This window comes from Anomaloglossus baeobatrachus, chromosome 2 (assembly GCF_048569485.1).
Source record: "Anomaloglossus baeobatrachus isolate aAnoBae1 chromosome 2, aAnoBae1.hap1, whole genome shotgun sequence".
Taxonomy (NCBI): Eukaryota; Metazoa; Chordata; class Amphibia; order Anura; family Aromobatidae; genus Anomaloglossus; species Anomaloglossus baeobatrachus.
The window spans coordinates 215,303,935-215,326,649 of NC_134354.1; the positions used below are offsets into that span (position 1 = coordinate 215,303,935).

The 22,715-nt window shown below is 46.2% G+C and overlaps 1 protein-coding gene across 2 annotated transcripts in view; it reads right to left on the reverse strand.

Moving 5' to 3' along the window:
* SYT6 (synaptotagmin 6) overlaps positions 1 to 22,715 on the reverse strand; it is a 697,758-nt gene that overhangs the window by 22,366 nt on the left and 652,677 nt on the right. For both annotated transcript variants that reach the window (XM_075335608.1, XM_075335609.1), the window contains exon 5: positions 1,911 to 2,082. In XM_075335608.1, coding sequence (XP_075191723.1) covers positions 1,911 to 2,082 — 172 coding nt within the window. The remainder of the gene's footprint in view (positions 1 to 1,910; positions 2,083 to 22,715) is intronic.

Genomic DNA, 22,715 nt, shown 5'->3' on the forward strand with positions numbered 1-22,715 from the left:
TAACTGGACTGAAGGTGGTGGGGATTGACCTGATTAAGGAAGGCATAAGAGGGGGCAATTTGAAACTGGCCCTATCTAGATTGGAGGCCAGGTGGATCTTTAGTTTGGGGACCCTCTCCTCTATGGGTTTAAACGAACAACTTAGTTTTGCCCCCTTCCTTAATGTTTGAGGTATTCACCCGGGGGTTTATGGACTAATAACATGAATGTTTGTGCCCTCTACTGATATTATTATTACTTTTATCCTCATGCTGGGTAATTTGAGATACCCTTTTGTCTGTGACCAATTATGCTTCTTTTTAACTCCATTTTAACTACATGTTGTTTGTTTGTTTCTTTAGTAACATTACTATAAACGAAGATCTGCCAGTGCTTCCCTAGTCTGTATCCTCTGGATCTTGTGGAACTGGGAATGAGTCATGATAGTGGGCAATCTCATCGAGCCTGGAATATACCTGGAATATACCTTGACTTACTTATATCGATAGACTGCCTTTCCTGTGCAGTTTTGATATGGATAGAGTTTGTGTGTTTCCACTTATCCGTCCGTATTGGAATAGGGTATAAATATATTGACATTTCTCCCAGGAATATTTGCCATATGAATTTGGATATTCTGTCATATGAATTCTGTCGTTTCCCTGATTTGATTTGGATCTTGCATAGGAAACCCACCTTTTTGATGTAATTCAGTGTGGATTCCTATATATAGTTAAAACTGATTTGATGATGATTTATTTAAGTTCTGTTTATAGAGGTGGATCCGGCTTATTACCAATCTGATCTTAATTGGATATATATTTGAGTGGGGATTTACCAGGGAGATGGGGGATCCCTGTTATTCTATACGGGGGAGATAGGTGTACAAGTAAGATGACTTTGCTATATGCCGATGCTCTATGCCCGTGACTATGACTTTATGTCCAGCCTCCAACCCGCCTTCCCTGTGTAACGCACTAGCTCTCAGTTTGCAGGTTGGAATTCCAGGTGCATACACCCGGCGATATCATTAGCGGTAACACGCATGCGTCAATGACGTCATGGAGGTTTCCTCCAGCGCATGCATGGAATGTCTGCTGTTCACCGCTGTGTGTCTGCATACAATTATCAAGTCCCAGATTTCCCCACAGGTGAGCGCAATGATAGCGCCGCAGGTAGGCGGATGAATGCCAACCCATGGGATATTTAAGGGAGCATCTGGTGGCTCATACACAACGTGTGGCGGCCCTTGAGAAAGGCAGCCGAAACACGCGTCGGGTCCGCAATCCTGGATATTCCCCATTTGTCTAAACAACTACTGGGTATGTACTTACTACTCTCCGCTGGGTATGATGGTCCTTGTCCACCGTCCAGCGGGTTTATTCACTTTGTACCAGTTTTACTAGACTCTTGGGGGTTTACCTGAGAGCTTGCATCTCATAAGTATATTCACTCAATGAGTTATGGGATACAATTTATTTATTATGACATAATTTTTCATGCAAGCTGTATGATTTATATCTGGATCTCCACATAGTGAGGTTACTTCTTTTTTAGCCTATCATTGTTTGTACGTTTCTATACACACATTGTTGTGTTGTTGATTTTTGATATCCTTAATAAAGCTTTCATAAAAACTCCATTGTGTGTCCTCCCTGCACACTTAGCCAAGGTACACATCGGGTAACTATAAGCAAAGCGCTTTGCTTAGTAACCCGATGTGTACTATGGTTACCAAGCACAGCGTCGTTACATTGGTCACTGGTGGCTGATCTCTGATCGCTGTGTAGATCTGCTTGATTGACAGCTCACCAGTGACCATGTAGCGATGCTCCAGTGATCCCTGCCAGGTCAGATCGTTGCTGAGCTCGCTGGAGCGTCGCTAAGTGTGACAGTACCTTAACTAAAGTAACACTATTAATTATATTTACCTATCATAATCCATAATTGAGATAAGCAGGCTAACTTGGTCCATGCTCTCTGGTGGGATATCAAAGATAATGGCCTCATTATATGTTGGGTTTAAGGTATTCTTTTTTATAGTTGTTTTCTTCTTTTTGAGTCTACGTCCATCACAAAGTAGCGAAACTTTCACGTACGGATCTGCAGAGAAACATGAAGACATTACTTTTCAAGTTTCCTTAAAACAATTTTCACAAGAAGACTCTGATCACAAACACATTCTAATTGTTAAAAGTCTGTAAATAGTTACTTAATCCATGTATGTATATATATATATATATATATATATATATATATATATTTATATTAACATCTGTTAAACTTCAGATGATTATTAAATCATTTAACAGTACAGCTTGTTCTGCAAAAAACGAGCCCTCACATGATCATATTATCTGAAAAATAAAAAAGTTACGTCTCTCGGAATAAGAATGGCAAAAAAAAAAAACGGAAGGCGCTAAATTGGCCAGTTGTGAAGGGGTTAAGAGGGCAGTTACTAATTTGATAAGGGTAAAAAGTGGAAAAATGCACAGGAAGGCATCATTGTTGCGGAACCAGTGTTGAGACAGATATAGCAGCATTCATAAGAGGAGACAAGTGAGCATCTGTCAGGGCAGGGAGGACTGGTAAGCCCAGGAGGTGGATCCACTGGACCGAGTATCCCACCGGAGGGCAGGGTACACGGCAGCCGGAGCACTGGCGTGGCCGGGACAGGTATAACCAGGTCAGCAGAGTCACAAAGTTCTTCAGGACGGTAAGGAAGACAGGCACAGGTACCAGGGAGCAAAGACAAGAAGTCTACAGGACACGGCACCAGGGGGCCTGAGCACCTAGCACAAAAGACAAAGCTTCTAGACACGTTGATCAGGGCAACGCCCCTATGGAAAGGCCAGTCTTATATATCCAGCACAGCCGTATGTCACATCCTGCTTCAGGTGTGCTGGGTCCATAAAACCAGGAGAGTGGGCGCGGCCTGGTCCTATACAGAGGCATGAGGCTAATACTCAGAGTCAGACTCATGAGACCAGGAGCAGGACACAGGAGAGCACGAGCGGCAGCCATGACCGGTGGACACGTGGAGTGGATCAGTGGGTAAGGAGCGGTGGTGCGATGCAGGTGCGACTGGATCAGTGGGTACAGAGCGGTGGTGCAATGCAGGTACGACTGGATCAGTGGGTACAGAGCGGTGGTGCAATGCAGGTACGACTGGATCAGTGGGTACAGAGCGGTGGTGCAATGCAGGAACTGGCTCAGTGGGTAAGGAGGGCTGCTGGGACACCGGGAGCGTGACAGTACCCCCCCCTTGAAGCCCCCCTCCCCGCGGCCGGGACATGTAGGCGCGCCGAAGAGGGGCAGCAACGTACTTCCGGGACAACCAGGACCGAGCCTCGGGGCCGCAATCCACCCAATCGACCAGGAAGGACTGTCTACCCCGGACCGTTTTCATGGCCACTATGTCCCGTATCGGAGAACCCAAGTCAGCGGCAACGGAGGCAACGGATAAGGGAAGACAGTCAGAAGCAGGACTGGAGTCGTGGGCGACCGGTTCGGGCGTCTCGGACCGGGTACAGGAAGGTGTGTCATCCTCAGCAGCAGGGAGCATCAAAGTCTCAAGTGTCAGGGATGGTGGAACGACGCTGGACTGCGTCGACTGTGCTTCTGGATCCGGTGGCACCACAGGCACAAGTGCCAGGAGCTGTGGTACACCGCTGGACTGAGTCGTCGCCTCTTCTTCTTCCTGCGGCATAGCAGGCTCGGGTGACAGGGGCCGAGGAACGGGCTGTAGGCAGTGGTCATGACACGAGGACCCCCAGCGGTTAATAGCGCCAGAGTGCCAACTAATGGCAGGGTCATGAAGTTGAAGCCAGGGCAGGCCCAACAGGAGCTCAGGAGCCATCCTCGGGATCACAAAGAAGGTGATGGTCTCAGTATGCAATGTGCCAACCTGGAGTCTTACTGGTTCAGTGGTATATCGGACAGGTTCGTATAGCAGTTTGCCGTCCACGGAGGCGAACCAGAGGGGCTTGGCAAGCGGGATCACAGGTACTTGGTATCGGTCCACTGCAGACTGGCGTATGAAATTACCCGCCGCCCCAGAATCGATGTGGGCCTCTGCTGTGAACCTGGTCTTCTTCGTCGTCACCTGGACAGTCTGTGTAAGTGGAACGGAGGGGATTCCGGTGCCAAGGGTAGCGGTTCCCACCATCCCTTGGGCCTGGGGTCTACCAGGTTTCTCAGGGCATGTCCGAAGCATGTGTGACCCGTCTCCACAATAGAAGCACAGGCCCAGGGCGAGCCGTTCTGCACGGCGTTGCTTGGCTTGGTTCAGTCGGTCAATTTGCATGGGTTCCGGGAACATGTCACAGGAAGGCAGGGGCAAAGGAGCGGTAGGCCTCTGCGGGGACAAGGCGTGACGGGGTGGTAGCTTCTCCCGGAATACCTCTTTGGTTCGCTCCTGGAAACGGAGGTCAATCCGGGTGGCTAAGGATATTAAAGCGTCCAAGGTGCGTGGAACGTCACGGCCAGCAAGCTCGTCTTTGACGCGGCCAGAGAGTCCTTCCCAAAAGGCCGCCGTCAAGGCCTCATTGTTCCAGCCCAGCTCAGAGGCGAGCGTGCGGAACTGGATGGCGTATTGGCCGACGGTCAGGGTCCCTTGGCGAAGCCGGAGGAGCGAAGAGGTCACTGTGGTGGTACGTCCGGGTTCATCGAATGTACTTCGGAAAGCGTGCAGGAATTCCCGGATGTTAGTGGTCATTGGATCCTCAGTCTGCCACAGGGGGTTAATCCAGGCTAGAGCTTCGCCTTCCAAGTGCGACATCAGGAACGCTACTTTAGCCTGGTCTGAGACAAACAAATGAGGAAGCAACTTGAAATGCAGGGAGCACTGGTTCAAGAAGCCGCGGCAGGACTTGGGATCCCCTGCATAGCGAGGCGGAGCAGCGAGGCGAAGTTGCGAGGCCGTGGCGGAAACTGGTTCGGAGCCGGAGACTGGTTGCTGCATGGACTCAGACGAGGCAGCGGTCTGCAGCGTATATAACCGGTGGTCCACGGACGCCAGGAATTTCAGCATCCGGCTCAGGGTTTCACGCTGTTGTGCCAGCTCTTGGCGCAGCTCAGCCAGCTCTGATGTTTGTGCTCCAGCGGGATCCATGGCCTGATCAAACTGTCAGGGCAGGGAGGACTGGTAAGCCCAGGAGGTGGATCCACTGGACCGAGTATCCCACCGGAGGGCAGGGTACACGGCAGCCGGAGCACTGGCGTGGCCGGGACAGGTATAACCAGGTCAGCAGAGTCACAAAGTTCTTCAGGACGGTAAGGAAGACAGGCACAGGTACCAGGGAGCAAAGACAAGAAGTCTACAGGACACGGCACCAGGGGGCCTGAGCACCTAGCACAAAAGACAAAGCTTCTAGACACGTTGATCAGGGCAACGCCCCTATGGAAAGGCCAGTCTTATATATCCAGCACAGCCGTATGTCACATCCTGCTTCAGGTGTGCTGGGTCCATAAAACCAGGAGAGTGGGCGCGGCCTGGTCCTATACAGAGGCATGAGGCTAATACTCAGAGTCAGACTCATGAGACCAGGAGCAGGACACAGGAGAGCACGAGCGGCAGCCATGACCGGTGGACACGTGGAGTGGATCAGTGGGTAAGGAGCGGTGGTGCGATGCAGGTGCGACTGGATCAGTGGGTACAGAGCGGTGGTGCAATGCAGGTACGACTGGATCAGTGGGTACAGAGCGGTGGTGCAATGCAGGTACGACTGGATCAGTGGGTACAGAGCGGTGGTGCAATGCAGGAACTGGCTCAGTGGGTAAGGAGGGCTGCTGGGACACCGGGAGCGTGACAGCATCTGGGAATGGCATACTGTTATGCATGCATACCATATATTTTATCACAATATTTCCCATACTTTTTTCTCTAGAAGTTACAATCATGGGCAAAATTGCCCCAAAAAATTAAGTGTAATGAAATATTTGTCTAAGAAAATTATTGCAATTGCACGTTTTGTTATACATGTTTATTTCCTTTGGAAATAGTTTCACACAAAACCCCCAAAATGGTCCAGACAATATTGAAGGCACCCTTAACTTAATATTTGATTGCACATCCTTTTGAATAAATGACTGCAATCAATTGCTTCTTATAACCATCAACTGGCTTCACCTTTCAAATGTCATTTTGGATCACTCTTCGTTTGAAAATTGCTCCAGACCTCTCATATTGGAAGGGAGCCTTCTCCCAACAGCAATGTTAAAATCTCTCAGCAGGTGTTCAATGGAGTTTAGATCCAGACTCATTCGTGGCCACTTCAGAACTCTCCAGCAATTTGTTGCCATCCATTTCCGAGTGATTCTTGAATTTTGTTTGGGGTCATTGTCCTGCTGGAAGACCCATGACCAAGGACACTAACTCAGCTTTCTGATACAAGGAAGCCATTGCGACCCAAATTTCTTTGGTAATTTTTAGATTTCATGATGCTTTGCACACAGTACTTAATGCCAGAGGCAGCAAAACAACCCAAAGCATCTTTTGACCTCCACCATATTTGACTGTAGGTACTCGTTCTTTGTAGGCCTCATTAAATTTTTGGTAAACAGTAGAATGATGACGTACCAAAAAGCTCTATTTTGGTCCCATCTGTTAACAAGACACTTTCTGCCAGATATGGTGAGTGGAGATGATACCAAAAAGTTTTATTTTGGTCTCAGCTGACCACAGGACTTTCTACCATGTCTCCTCTGGATTATCCAGGTGGTCCTTACATTGGAAAACCTCCAGCAGGCCTGGACACGTGCTGGCGTGAGAAGTGAGATCTTGTGTGCCCTACAGGATTTTAATCCATGACAGCATAATATGTTCCTAATATTAATCTTTGAGACTGTGGTTCTAACTCTTCAGTTCGTTGACCAAGTTCAACCATTTAGTTCTGGGCTGATTCCTAACCTTTCTCAGAATCATCCTTACCTCACGAGGCAAGATCTTGCATGGAGCCACAGATCGAGTAAGATTGACAGTCAACTTGTATTTCTTCCATTTTCTAATAATTGTGCCAACAGTTGTTGCCTTCTCACCAAGCTGCTTGTCTACTGTCTTGTACCCAAACCCAGCCTTATGGAGGTCTACAAATTTGTCCTTGGTGATCTCAGACAGCTCTTTGGTCTTAGCATAGTGGAGAGATTGGCGTGGGATTGATCGAATGTGTGGACAGGTGTCTTTTATACCGGCAATGTAACGAGTTCAAACATGTGCAATTGATATACATAATGAGTGCAGAGCAGGAAGGCTCCTTAAAGAAAAAATAACAGGCATATGACAGATAGAAATCTTGCAGGTTGGTAGGTGATCAAATACATATTTCATGCAATAAAATGCAAATTATTTAAAAACCATATAATGGGATGTTCTGGATTTTTTTTTATTCTGTTTGTCACAGTTGAAGTGTACCTACATTAAAATTTAGAGAGATTGTAGTTGGGAAAAATTGCAAAATTGGTTAATGTTAGCTGTAATATGTAAAAAAACACAGCTGCCATGAAGCCTTAGTTAATAATGGAGGTGTCTATAAGACTCACTCATTACAAACCCTGTAAGTCAAAAGAAATAAACTCATAGAAAATCCTTTACTTAAAATAAACACAGACACCCTCTTTCACCCATTTATTAACCCCAAGATCCTTGGCTCTGCTACATCCAGAAGCAGTGGTGAGCAGTGACACAAAAATGCTACTTTAGCCCCAAATTTTACATTTTCACAAGAGTAACAAGAAAAAATTCACCAAGCAATTTGTTGTGTGATTTCTCCTGAGTACATCAATAACCCAAGTATGGTGGAACTGTACTGTATAGGCGCACAGTAGTGCTCGGAGGGAATTGAGCGCCATTTGAATTTTAGTGCCCAAAATTGTGTGGAGTATATGGCAGATGCCATATTCCATTTGGAGAGCCCCTGTTATGCCTAAATAGTGGAGCTCCCTCACAAATGATGCCATTTTGGAAACTAGGCCCTTCAAAGAATTTATCTAGATGTTTATTAAGCAACTTGAATCCCAATGTACTTCACAAAATTTGATAATATTGAGCCGCTAAAATAAAAAAAAAATAAAAAATTACCACATAAATGTTGCTCTAACCCCAAATCTTCCATTTTACAAAAGTAACAGGAAACAAAATCACCATACAGTTTGTTGTGCATTTTCTTCTGAGTACACTCATATCCCATATGTGGTGGAAATCTGCAGTTTGGGCACATGGCAGGGCTGGAAAGGGAAAGAGTGCCATTTGACTTTTTAAATTCAAAATTGTCTGGAACCATTATCGAAGACCCTTCAAGGAGTTTATCTAGATGCTTAGTGAGCACCTTCTAATATTCACAAAGATAATAGGTAAAAAAGGCCCCAAAATATGTTACATAATTTTGTTCTGAAAGTACCAATACCCCACATGTGTCTGCACAGTGCTGTTTAACTGCACTGCAAGGCTCGGGAGGGAAGCAGCGCCATTTGATTTTTGGAGCAAAGATATTCCTAGAATAGTTGGCGGTCTCCATTCACATAACACCTGAAGTGCCAGAACAGCAGAAATGCTCTCAAGTGACCAAATTTTGGAAATTACACTTCTCTTGGAGTTCATCTATGGGTGTAGTGATGATTTAGTCTCTGAAATACATCCATGGTTTCAAAGCAGTAACTGTTGCAGAATTAAAAATTGCAAATAAGCCCTTGTCATACCCAACACATTGTAGTGCCCATACATTATGCCCAGCTTGTGCTTCAGGAAACCTGCACCAAGTAAATTACGTGGCCTCTTCTCACTATAGAAATGCCAAACATGTGGACGGTATCTTTGGGCACATTGTAGTGATCATAAAGGAGGGGAGTACTTGTATTTGAGAGTGCAGATTTTGCTGGATTTCTTCTTTGTGGAGGGGAGCCATAGGGCTTTTCCAGAGTCTTTGTGCTATCAGTAAAATATAAAAAGGCGCAATAGGGTCTTACCCAGTAGATAGGAGGAGAGGAGGAGAAGGAATGTACTCACCTGTAGGGGTTGTGAGAGGTCACAACACCAAGAAGAACATGTAATGGTGGAGATAGCTGCATCACCAGAGAATCAGGCAAACAGGAACATCAAAGTAGACCGGTTTTCATTGCCGCACTTGTCACCACTCCAGAGACGGAAATTAAAACATCCAAGTCTTTATTGAGAACGCTAAGTACAAGTCTTGACCAGGTCCATTTGTTTGAGGACCTTAGTATTACTATATGCTCTCTTTAATAAAGCCTTGGTGTATTGTTTGTCTAAAAATGTATTTCTAAGTATACCTACCTGTGACTTGAAGTCAAGGTCTTGGGTGCAATTTTTTCTTATCCTTTTATATTGATTATGGGGAATATTGATTAACCATTTATTATAATGGTCACTATTATAATGAAAATACCCGTTACTGTCTACTTTTTTTAAAAAAGTTTTAGTGATAACCTATTCTTCAACATTGGTTATAGTGAGATCTAACAAATCAATGACAGATTCATTTATCAAGGGAGAAGAACTGAGCCCCCGCTTATTGCTTGCTATAGATTCAAGGAACAATTCAATGTTTTTATCTCTATCGTCCCAGATGAAAAAAAGGTCATCAATAAACCTTTTATAGGTTACAATATATTTATAAAAATCAGAGTTATAGATATAAATTAATTCAAATATATCCATGAAGAGGTTACAATATGTCGGTGCGACCTTTGATCTCATCACTGTCCCCAGCTGCTGATGATACATCTTATTTTGATAAGTAAAACAAAATTACATAAAATGAACTTCATCCCATGTAAAATGAAGTTTTTTGGTTATTTTCACACAGAGACAAAATTATTGGCTATAAAAGAAGGGAATTTTGTTACTTACCGTAAATTCCTTTTCTTCTAGCTCTTATTGGGAGACCCAGACGATTGGGGTATAGCCACTGCCCTCTGGAGGCCACACAAAGCACTACATCAAAAGTGCAAGGCCCCTCCCCCTCTGGCTATACCCCCCCCGTGGTATCACGGGTTCTCCAGTTTTAGTGCCAAAGCAAGAAGGAGGAAGCCAATAACTGGTTTAAACAAATTAACTCCGAATAACATCGGAGAACTGAAAAACCGTTCAACATGAACAACATGTGTACCCGCAAACAACAAAAAAACATCCCGAAGGACAACAGGGCGGGTGCTGGGTCTCCCAATAAGAGCTAGAAGAAAAGGAATTTACGGTAAGTAACAAAATTCCCTTCTTCTTCAGCGCTCTATTGGGAGACCCAGACGATTGGGACGTCCAAAAGCTGTCCCTGGGTGGGTAAAGAAATACCTCATGTTAGAGCTGCAAAACAGCCCTCCCCTACGGGGGTGTCACTGCCGCCTGCAGGACTCTTCTACCTAAGCTGGCATCCGCCGAAGCATAGGTATGCACCTGATAATGCTTGGTGAAAGTGTGCAGACTGGACCAGGTAGCTGCCTGGCACACCTGTTGAGCCGAAGCCTGGTGACGTAATGCCCAGGACGCACCCACGGCTCTGGTTGAGTGGGCTTTTAGCCCTGAAGGAACCGGAAGCCCCGCAGAACGGTAGGCCTCTAGAATTGGTTCTTTGATCCATCGAGCCAGGGTGGCTTTAGAAGCCTGCAACCCCTTGCGCGGACCAGCGACAAGGACAAAAAGTGCATCGGCACGGCGCATGGGCGCCGTGCGGGAAATGTAGATTCTGAGTGCTCTCACCAGATCTAGCAAACGCAAGTCCTTTTCATACCGGTGAACCGGATGAGGATAAAAGGAAGGCAAGGATATATCCTGATTAAGATGAAACGAGGATACGACCTTAGGGAGACACTCCGGAATGGGGCGCAGCACTACCTTGTCCTGGTGAAACACCAGGAAGGGAGCCTTGGATGACAGAGCTGCCAGCTCAGACACTCGCCGAAGCGATGTGATCGCAACGAGAAACGCCACCTTCTGTGACAGGCGAGAAAAAGAAACTTCCTTCAGAGTCTCGAAAGGCGGCTTCTGGAGAGCAACCAGAACCCTGTTCAGATCCCATGGATCTAGCGGCCGCTTGTACGGGGGTACGATATGACAAACCCCCTGCGGGAACGTGCACACCTTAGAAAGACGTGCTAGCCGCTTCTGAAAAAACACGGATAGTGCTGAGACTTGCCCTTTGAGGGAGTCGAGCGACGAGCCCTTTTCTGACTCCTATTGTAGGAAGGAAAGAAAAGTAGGCAATGCAAATGGCCAGGGAGACACTCCCTGAGTAGAGCACCAGAATAAGAAAATCTTCCACGTTCTGTGGTATATCTTAGCAGACGTGGGCTTCCTAGCCAGTCTCATGGTGGCAACGACCCCTTGGGATAATCCTGAAGACGCTAGGATCCAGGACACAAAAGCCACCCAGTCAGGTTCAGGGCCGCAGAATTCCGATGGAGAAAACGGCCCTTGGGACAGTAAGTCTGGTCGGTCTGGTAGTGACCACGGTCGGCCGACCGTGAGATGCCACAGATCCGGGTACCACGATCTCCTCGGCCAGTCTGGTGCGACGAGTATGACGCGGCTGCGATCGGATCTGATTTTTGCGCAGTACTCTGGGCAAGAGTGCCAGAGGTGGAAACACATATGTGAGCCGGAACTGCGACCAATCTTGCACTAAGGCGTCTGCCGCCAGAGCTCTGTGATCGCGCGATCGTGCCATAAATGCCGGGACCTTGTTGGTGTGCCGAGACGCCATTAGGTCGACGTCCGGCACCCCCCAGCGGCAACGGATTTCCTGACACACGTCCGAGTGAAGGGACCATTCCCCCGCGTCCATACCCTGGCGACTGAGGAAGTCTGCTTCCCAGTTTTCTACGCCCGGGATGTGAACTGCGGATATGGTGGATGCTGTGTCCTCCACCCACATGAGGATTCGCCGGACTTCCTGGAAGGCTTGCTGACTGCGCGCCCCTTCTTGGTGGTTGATGTATGCCACCGCTGTGGAGATGTCCGACTGGATTCGGATCTGCTCTCTTTCTAGCCACTTCTGGAAGGCTAATAGGGTAAGATACCCTGCCCCGATTTGAACATCGATCTGAAGGGTGGACTCCTGCTGAGTCCACGTCCCCTGAGCCATGTGGCGGAGACAAACTGCTCCCCACCCTGACAGACTCGTATCTGTCGTGACCAGTGCCCAGGATGGGGGCTATGGCCACTATAGCAGAGAGTCCTCGGCCGTCTGGGAAAGGGAGACTTCCCTGTCCAGGGAGGTTGACTGCCCGTCCCATTGGCGGAGAATGTCCCATTGCCGTTGGCGCAGATGAAACTGCGCAAAGAGAACTGCCTCGATGGCTGCCACCATCTTCCTTAGGAAGTGCATGAGGCGCCTTAAGGGGTGCGACTGGCCTTGAAGGAGAGACTGCACCTCTGTCTGCAGTGAACGCTGCTTGTTCAGCGGAAGCTTCACTATTGCTGATAGAGTATGAAACTCCATGCCGAGATACGTTAGTGATTGAGTCGGAGACAGATTTGACCTTGCCAAATTGATGATCCACCCGAAAGTCTGGAGAGTCTCCAGCGTAACATTCAGGCTGCGTTGGCATGCCTCGAGGGAGGGTGCTTTGACGAGTAGATCGTCCAAGTATGGAATCACCGGGTGTCCCTGAAAGTGCAAGACTGCTACCACTGCTGCCATGACCTTGGTGAACACCCGTGGGGCTGTCGCCAGACTGAATGGCAGAGCTACGAACTGAAGATGTTCGTCTCCTATCACAAAACGTAGAAAACGTTGGTGCTCAGTAGCAATTGGCACGTGGAGATAGGCATCTTTGATGTCTGTTGAGGCAAGGAAGTCTCCTCGAGACATTGAGGTAATGACGGATCGGAGGGATCCCATCCGGAACCGCCTGGAGTTCGCATGCTCGTTGAGCAGTGTCAGGACCAGAACGGGACGGAAGGAACCGTCCCTTTTTGGAGCCACAAAGAGATTGGAGTACAAACCCTCGCCCTCGTTCCTGAGGGGGGACAGGGATCACCACTCCTTCTGCTCTTAGAGCATCCACCGCCTGCAGCAGGGAAATAGAGTCGGAGGACGAGATTAGAACACTGTCCTGTGCACGTGAGCACAATGTTCGCCACCCACCGGTCTGTGACCTGTGGCAGCTAAATATCGCCAAAGGCGGGGGGTTCTGCCATCAACCGCGGATGCGGAGAGAGAGAGAAAACTGAGAGTCCTGAGGAGACCGCCTTGTAGCGGTTCCTCCGACTGCCTTCCTTGGGCGTGATTGAGCCCGGCCGGAATCTGAGCCCGTCTGAGGTTTAGTAGCCCTTTTGCCCGAGGACAATTGGGACCTACCGGAGCTTGGGAAGGACCGAAACCTCGACTGTACTTTTAGGACAGTATTAACAGGGTAAGTCGCAGTGCAGACATTGCGGGTTACGGACGCCTCTGCGGTACAGATGTCCCTATGCTCAAGGCCAGCTGCGCAAGAACAGCTGAAAAGGTTAGGTTGCCTATACGGCTGTGGATGCCGGAGCAACCGACACGCCGATAGCTTCCTAGACAGATTTCAACCAGAGTCCATCTGTCTGTGACTGGCGTCTTTAAGTGAAGCCCCATCTCCAGTGCAACTATGTCTCTAGACGCAAGCCTGGAGATTGGAGAATCCACCTTTGGACCCTGGGTCCAGCACTGACCGCGTCAGGGGAAAAGGGATAACGTGTATCCTAAAAACGTTTGGAGAAGACGCTTATCTGGTAAGCGTGGTGTTCCTGGACTGCTTCTCTGAAGTCAGCGTGGCCAGAAAAATACTCAACATCTGTGTGAGATACTGAAAAGGGACTTCTCCTGTTCGTCTCCTATCTCCACTGGGGGAGCTGAGGGAGAAAGATCCAACCTTCCATTGATGGACGGTATAGGATCATTCCGTATGGCGTTACCACCCGGTGTATCCGGATCGATAGCTATGTCAGTATCAAAGCCCTGAAGAGCTGCCTTTTGGTCAAGTAGATTGCCCATGGCCTGTCTGGACTGCAAGTCTCTATATTATGACTACTCCGTCCCTGTCCATGGACAGAGTTGACAGGTGTTTTCTTTGGCCACAACTAGTAGAGACCCAGGCAGACGAAGTGCTAGAGACCCCGGCACGTGCTACGGGGGAACATGCACACCATGGGACGGTGTCATGAACAGCATCCCATGTAGTAAAAACAGCATTGAAAATCTGTGTTGCTGTTTTGCCGCTGCCGACTAGCTATCTAGAATTATATAGCCAAGATTGGTGACCGTACAGTGCAATGTATAGCATACAAGCATAAAGTACAATGACCACTGCAGCACAAGCAATACAAGCAGCATAGAAGCCTGTGCCCTGGCACCCCTGCTCTTCTGCTGCTGTATACTAGTCATCTAGGGGCATATGGCCCGGAAGAGTGACCATACAGTGCAATGTATAGCATACAAGCACAAGTACAAATGCACACTGCAGCCCATGCAATACAAGCAGCATAGAAAAAAAAAAAAAACCTGTGCCCCAGCACCCTTGGTTTTCTGCTGCTGTAGTCTAGCCATTCCAGGAGAATATAGCTAAGACTAGCGACTGTACAGTGCAATGTATAACACATAAACACAAATGAACACCTCAGTCGTGCAATACAAGCAGCCTAGAAAGCCTGTGCCTTAGCACACCTGCTTTCCTGCTGCTAATGTGTCGCTCCCCAAGCGGGCATATAGCGACCTGTGCAGTTAAAAACAACACATGTACACACTGCAGTTATCTGTGGTCAGCACTATGTGTGCCGCTTACCGCCCGCCTATAAGCGGGTGTATGATCGCCACCGTCCTGCCTGGTTGCTGAAAATCCGAGCTCGGACTTCAGTAATGGCTGCCGGCTTCTTCCCCAGCTCATGTGAGGAGGGGCGGGCCGTGGGCGTGCCCCCAAGGCAGAGCGGGAATCCGGCGCCCGACAGTGTGCAGTGAGAGGGCTGGAGCATGTAAAAAGGCTCCAGCCCTCGGCGCTGCTGATTGCTCAGCGCCTGTCCCCTTCCCTGAGTGACAGGGAGGGGGCGGGAACGAAGCGGCACTAGGCCGCAGAAGCCGGGGACTGGATTTATAAGCGCCGCCGCCGTAAAAGCGCGGTCGGCGCCCAGTCCCCGGCGAACTACAAGTCCCAGCCGCGCCGCCGCTCCCGGAGCGTCCGGCGCGGTAGTTCCCAAAACACAAAGTCACTCAGCAAAGCTGCAGTGACTGTAACCCATTACTGTCCCCGGCGCACTAGCACACCCAGCAAGTCTGGAGTGTGCTGTGCCTGTGTGTACGGGGACACAGAGTACCTGTAATGGTGCAGGGCCATGTCCCTGAACGGTACTCCAGCTTCGTATCCAACAGGTTCAAATGGGTCTGTGGATGGAGCCCGGCGTCAGAGCTTTGAGGCCGGCAGGATCCCACTTCCACAGAGCCCCTCAGGGGGATGTGGAAGGAAAGCAGCATGTGGGCTCCAGCCTCCGTACCAGCAATAGGTACCTCAACCTTACAACACCATCCCGGGGTGAGAAGGGAGCATGCTGGGGACACTATATGTGTCCTCTTTTCTTCCATCCGAAATAGTCAGCAGCTACTGCTGACTAAAATCTGTGGAGCTATGCGTGGATGTCTGACCTCCTTCGCACACAAAGCTAAAACTGGAGAACCCGTGATACCACGGGGGGGGTATAGCCAGAGGGGGAGGGGCCTTGCACTTTTGATGTAGTGCTTTGTGTGGCCTCCAGAGGGCAGTGGCTATACCCCAATCGTCTGGGTCTCCCAATAGAGCGCTGAAGAAAATCCAAATATGGCTTTCATGTATCATTTACCCAAGGTACATAAGATCCTCACTGATCCTCCTGGCAGACCTATAATTTCAGGCATTAACTCCCTCACTGCCAATTTAGCGTCCTACATCGATCAAATAATGCAGCCTTATGTGACATAACTGAAAAGTTATCTAAGGGACTCGACAATTAATTGAGATACTTAAAAATGTCACATGGAAAAACTCATATATCTGTTTATCGATGGATGTAGCTTCCTTATGTATAAACATACCACATGAATTAGGTTTGTTTTGTCTATCAGACTTTGTAAGTCGTGATGATAGACTTGCTCCGGTACAAAAAAACTTCATTTTACAGGTGATGAAGTTCATTTTATATAATATTTTTTTTTACTTATCAAAATAAGATGTACCAGAATACCAAGAAACCATCTCCTACATTATAAAACTAAAGAAGAAAACAACCGGGACCTCTTGTAATCACCTACAATCCAAATCTGGACGTTTTAAGAGGAGCTTCATGTAAACTTCAACCACTACTGCAAAAAGATGCCCGAATAAAATCTATTTTTCCAGATGCCCTACTTCTGTGTTTAGACAGCCCCCAAATCTAAGAAGCATCACTCTCTATCCTCTCCAACAACAACAGGAACACTTCTCTGCAACCAGAAAAAATGTAAGACCTGTCCATTTATATTGACAACGGACAAGATAAAGATTTCCAGATTACATCAGGACTACAAGATCCCAGGTACCTTCAGCTGCACCACAACCAATGTGGTGTACTTAATTATATGTACCAACTGTCCAACTGGGGGTCTGTTTGTACTTGAGTCAGGACAACAGCTCAGGACAAGGATGAATTCTCACCGCCACACAATTAAGGAAAAAAGAATAGATCTACCTGTGGCCAAACATTTTTGTAACCCAGGCCACAACATCATGGACATGAAATTGCTGGTATTGAAAGGAAATTTCAAGTCCCAGAGAGACAAAAGAGTCTGGGAGTACAAACTTATAATGACCTTTGACACATTCAGAGCAGGAATGAATGTGTTACATGGATTTATGTCTTTTTACATCAATTAAGAAATGTTCTCCTCAGACCATCTGGGGGCATCACAACTCTGGACCAGACCTTAATCAGAGGACAATAAAACTTTCACACTGCTTATCTATGAACTTCAGCAATATTTCTGGCCACAACAGTTTGTACTCTTGACACAGTGATATTTCTGCTTCACATAACTTGTCTTATTTACAGCTCCATTCTATGTCCTGTTGTGTATAAATATGTGATTCTTATGTGTTATACTGAGCCTGAAGAAGAGACCTGAGGAGTCTCGAAAGCTTGCAATTATTACCATCTTTTCAGTTAGCCATTAAAAAGTATCAACAACTGAGGACTCTCAGTTCTTTTAAACATTTTTTTTTATCTCTACTGGCTAATACGGTACAAAGATATATTTTACCTGTCTGAAAAGTCAAAAATTGTTGCAAATCTTACAGAAGGATGCAGCACTTTTAATATTGTCAAGATATTTGGGTGTGATAACAGAACCATTAAATGTTTTGTTGCAAATAGTCATTAGTAGGGATGATCGAATATCATAAATATTTGTCAATATTTGGCTTCACGAATATTCGACGAATAGGTCGCCGCTATGCGAATATTCGATGCGCAATGTAAGTCTATGGGAAGCCCGAATAGTTGCCATTTGGCAACTATTCAGGTTTCCCATAGACTTACATTGCGAATCGAATATTCACAAATAGCGGCGAACTAATCATCGAATATTGGCGTAGCCGAATATTTGAGGTATTCGATCATTACTAGTCATTAGGAATGCAAAAATCATGTTAAGAGAAAAAGGTGCACATCAATTGCCAAAGATTTGAGAAGAATCAACTTGATGCAACTAGGAAACCATGTATAGATCAATGTTCCCTACCTGACACAAGACTAAGGCTAAGTTCACATGTCCTATAGTCAACCGTTAGAATGGATCCGTTTGGAAATTGATTTCTGCTGCATCCATTTTTAACATAGGAGTCTATGAACAACGGATCCATTAAGGGATCATGATTTAGCCATCCGTTGCACTTGCATTTGTAACAGAAGCCATTGTTTTCTTAACGGGTATGTTACAAATGGGCGATAAATAGCAATCCATTAACTGATCCATTACAAATGTTGATAAACAGCAATCCGTTAACAGATCTTTTACAAATGGACGATAAATAGCAATCCGTTACCGGATCCGTTGCAAATGGACAGTAAATAGCAATCCGTTAATGGATTCTTTGTCCATAGACTCCACATGTTAAAAATAGATCAGTCCGACATACGTTATTTAGCAATGGACAAAAAAAGTTGTGTTTGCACAACTGTTTTGCAAACAGATCACTAACGGATCTGTGATAATGGATGACTACAGGACATGTGAACTCAGCCTTATTCTGCAATGGATCGCAGCCTGCATTTCCAGCTTCTTTATGTCATGTGTAGGAGTGTGGAGGGAGCTATGACTTTAATAAAGAAGTTGTGCACCTAACATATATGGATGTCAAGTGAAGAGGGGAAGGCAGGAAGAACTCTGAAGGACTGCAGCTTGGCAGAGGCTGGCCACGGCTTCTGATCTCAGACTGCTTAGAGGGAGATGTGTTTAGAGGTACGTCTGTTAGTAGACGCCAAGACCAGGCCACACCCCCTGATCTGTGACCTAACATCCTAGAAGGGACGTGGAGCACTGAGAAGGTGCCACCATCACATTCAATAGAAGGTACTGTCAGGTTAAAAACAATAGTATATTTGCTTTATAGTTTATAAAAACATGTATAGTAAAATACTTTTTTATGTCCCCAGAGTACCCCTTTAAAATCTCAACAGAGGGCCATTGTATTAATGGAGCAAATTATAATATTTATTTTATACATTCATCCTACATTGATCAATGGGAAAGTTTGGTTTAAATTAGAATTACTTTTAGAGCGCTTATATCTTAATGCCAGCTTTTCTATTTTGTTTACTTGTTTGATTAAATTCACAAATGAAACCCATAATTACTTTAAATACTTACTCCCCGGCACACAACATCTAGATTAATGTTACCAAAGTACCCAGGACCATATCAAAATTGAAGGTCACGATGAAGGTTAGAACACTAATGCAGACAGAGAGCCTTTTCCCAGCTCATAATGTATCACATCTGTTATGTATAATTATTAGGTGGCCATTCACTGCACACTTTGCTCTCAATTACATGTCATTATCCTATTAGCCATTTCTACTTAGAACTAGACACATATACTCCTGAATAGGACTTTCATGTTAGTTTACACCTTTAATCCACCAGAGTCATGTATGCTTAATTAGGGATGTAATTACATTACAAAACATTACGCATAAAAAAGTTACACCATTAAATGATGTAGATATAACATATCAATAACCCTGCACTAAAACAAATATAACATGATAAGACGTTCATTCAGGTAATTTTAACCTCTATAGAAATAAAGATAACATTTACTTTAATGTCTCTGCCTTATCACTATGGGCTGGAGTATAAATTTATTTTTGATGGACACTTATATTATACCCTAATGTTATACATAGAGATGAATAAACCCAAACTGTAAAGTTTGGGGTTCATGCCAAACACCGACTTTATAAAAAGATCAGTGTCTGAGTTCAGAGTTTGAGGGCTTTACATCTGCGGACCACTCGATTCAGCATCACTGTGCTTAGGTATGCTGGGTGTTCAGCCCAGTGAAAGCCACTGGCTTTGTTTGAATGGCTCACACATGGGGTAACAATAGCACTATCGGATATAGGGTGGCCCAAAAAAAAAAAGGAAAAACCCGTCCCCAAAAGTGATCTTTATATGCCTGGTTCTATGTGGGTGGAGAGCCAAACTGCCCAATCACTGACTTTCAATGGGGTTTTGGCTCAGGGATAAAGTTCAGGTCCTGAACTGAACTTTATCTAAAGTCTCATGGAACCCGGCAAAAATGAACTTTTACGGGTCCGATCATCTGTAGTTGTTAAGCTTGTTGGGACTACCTGAGAGTGGCATAAAAAACTTGCACTGTGCAGTATACTTTTTTCTGGTATACTTCTGTTTAGAAAATCACTTGATTGTGTGATATCATATTTAGGGTTATTTTTAGGGATAAGCGAATGTATTCGCCATTATTCGGTATCCGACGAATAACAGGCTATTCACACCATTTGGTATCCGAGGAATAAAACAGCATCTGCTCCGATACTTTCATTTTCATTTCTGACTTCCTGGCGCCTGTTTTCCAGCCAATGAAGACATCTGATGTTGCCCTCACAGTAACACCACAGCCATCTTTGTTGTGGTGTTACTGTTTTGTGAACACGTAGTCATTGGGGAGCTGGCAGTGTAGATAGACTGTATTGTGTGTGGGAGAGCGATCGTAGATACAACTAATAAATAGTGCTTCAAAGGACTGAAGACAGTTTCCAGTAGCTGCTAGCAGCTCCATAAATTGCCAGACCGCAAATCTGTGAATGCGGACCCAGCTATAAGGCCAGTGACAGTGCAGTGCCTTGTAAGTGAGAGCGTTCATGCCGCAAACTCCTAAATAGTCCTGTTCTGCCTCAGCATTCAATCTGCCTTTATCATTTATTTGCTGTAAACTGATGTTTCATTTACAGGGTTCTACCTTGGCTCCTAGAGTTATACTTTGGCTCCATCTTGTGACCAAACTTAGTAGCACCAGCTCTGTAATAAATGTTTCTTTCTCCTCCTCCTTGCAATGCATTTTGGGAGAAGGCCTCATTTCCTGCAGGCTCATAAGCAAAGCCAGTGTCCATCTTACATCCCCTTGTGTAAGCATCGCTGATAAGGACTTCCACGTTTATTGCAATCTTAAACTCAGGACTTTCACTGTGTTTAGTTAGCTGTCTTTCTAAGTTAGGATTAAGCTGTTTTTAATCCGTATGTATAATGTGCAGGCATCTGCATATGTTATGTATAAATATACCCTGTTATATTTTACATGTACTGATTGTACACATATCTGTTGTTCCAGTTTCACCATCAATCAGTCAATCTGAATATATTTACCTATGTTTAATAAATGCACAGACTTCAAGCAACAGTCTAATTATTGAACTACGGTGGATAAGGTTTATCTGCCTGTCAAACTGCATACGCTCAGGCTACATGTAGGGAGGACAGAACAGTGAAACAGCGGCTATCCAGCTAGTGGGATTCAAGACAAAGGCTACTCAGAGACTCAGTACAGCTACAGCAATCTCCGCACAGCCAAGCAGCACCCTTAAAGGCAACATGTCCTACAAATCCTGACACAAATTGAGATCCGGAGCTCCTATCTCCTCAAAGACGTCTATCAGCAGCACCGTCACCATTGCCCTCGCAAAAGCTGAAGCCGCCAAAATGAGAGCAACCTTAGCTGACAAAGAGGTTCAGCTGAAAGTAGAGAAAGCCGAACAAGAGGGAAGATCACATATTGAAAAAGCACGCTTAGATAGTGAGATAGCACGCTTAGATAGTGAGAAAGCATACCTAGACATAAAGAAAGCTGAAGAAGAACAAAGGGCACAAATTGAGAAAGCACGCCTAGACGCAACTCTAGAAAGACTAGCAGCAGAAAAGGGAGCTGCAGCTCCTCTAGCCGAAGCAGAGTGCCTAGAAGCCGCGCAAAATCCCGAGCTGCAAAGACAAGACAGCATACTGAACCTGAAGTTCATACCACAAGATGCATCACAATGCACATCTCAGTATGTCAACGAACTTCCTGACTCAAACTGTGACCCTGAACCAGTATCAACACGAGAGCACATCTCAGGTAAAACAAACAGGATTGAACATGAGGCACGACCCCAAGACAGATATAAACTTGAAAATATCACGCGAGGCAATTCTGCTGATGATAGAGATGAGCCACCCCCCTAGCGTTCGAGTTTGGCTCGGTTCTTCGAACGGAGGCTCCGTTCGACGAACGTTCGACGAACCGTTCGACGAACCATTCGAACCCAATTGAAAACAATGGGAGGCAAACACAAACACATAAAACACATTATACATGTACACATACAGTTAATAAACATTGCCATAACACTTACAGGTCCCCGCAATGCAACCTGCACTCTGTCTCCCGCCGCTTTTCCTACCAATAATCGCTGCGTCCTCCAGGTAACCAGCACTGATGATAGGACCTTCCGTGACATCAAAAAAAGCATGTGACCAGTCACGTGTCTATTATCTCATTGGCTACAGACTGGTCACATGGCTAGACATGATGCTAGGTCCTTTCAGTGCATCTCCGGTACGCGATGCTCTTTACAGAGTCAGCCCACATGGAGAGACTGGCTATCACAGCCGGTAAATAGCGGCATCGGGAATCACGTGATCGGAGATTGCCATTGCTATAGTAACAGTGGCAGCGGTGACGTCATCGCTTACAGCCCGCAGCCTCTGCTCACTCACTGAGTGATTAGACTGCACGGAGCAGCAGTGTTCTTCCTCCCATGCAGTTCTGTCTGATGTAGCTGAGCTGCATGGGTTGAAGGAGAAAGAAGACAGAAGACCAGGATCGTGGGGGGCTGACAGGGAGTAATAAACATGGAGTCTGTAAGTGTATCTGTGTATTTATTTCTAATAAAGTATTTTTTCTCTGTGTGGTGTATTTTTTTAACCCTTTATTGGAGATTCTTAATGGCCGGGTCAAACTTGCCTGACATTAAGAATCTCTGGCTTAATACTAGCTAGTAAAACAAAGCTGGTATTAACTCATTATTACCCAGCAAGCCACCCGACTTCAGGGCTGCTGGAAGAATTGGAAACAGCGCCAGATGATGGCGCTTCTATGAAAGCGACATTTTCTGGGGCGGCTGCGGACTGCAATTCGCAGCAGAGGGGCCCAGAAAGCTCGGGCCAACCTGTGTTGCGGAATCCAATCCCTAGCTTCCTAGT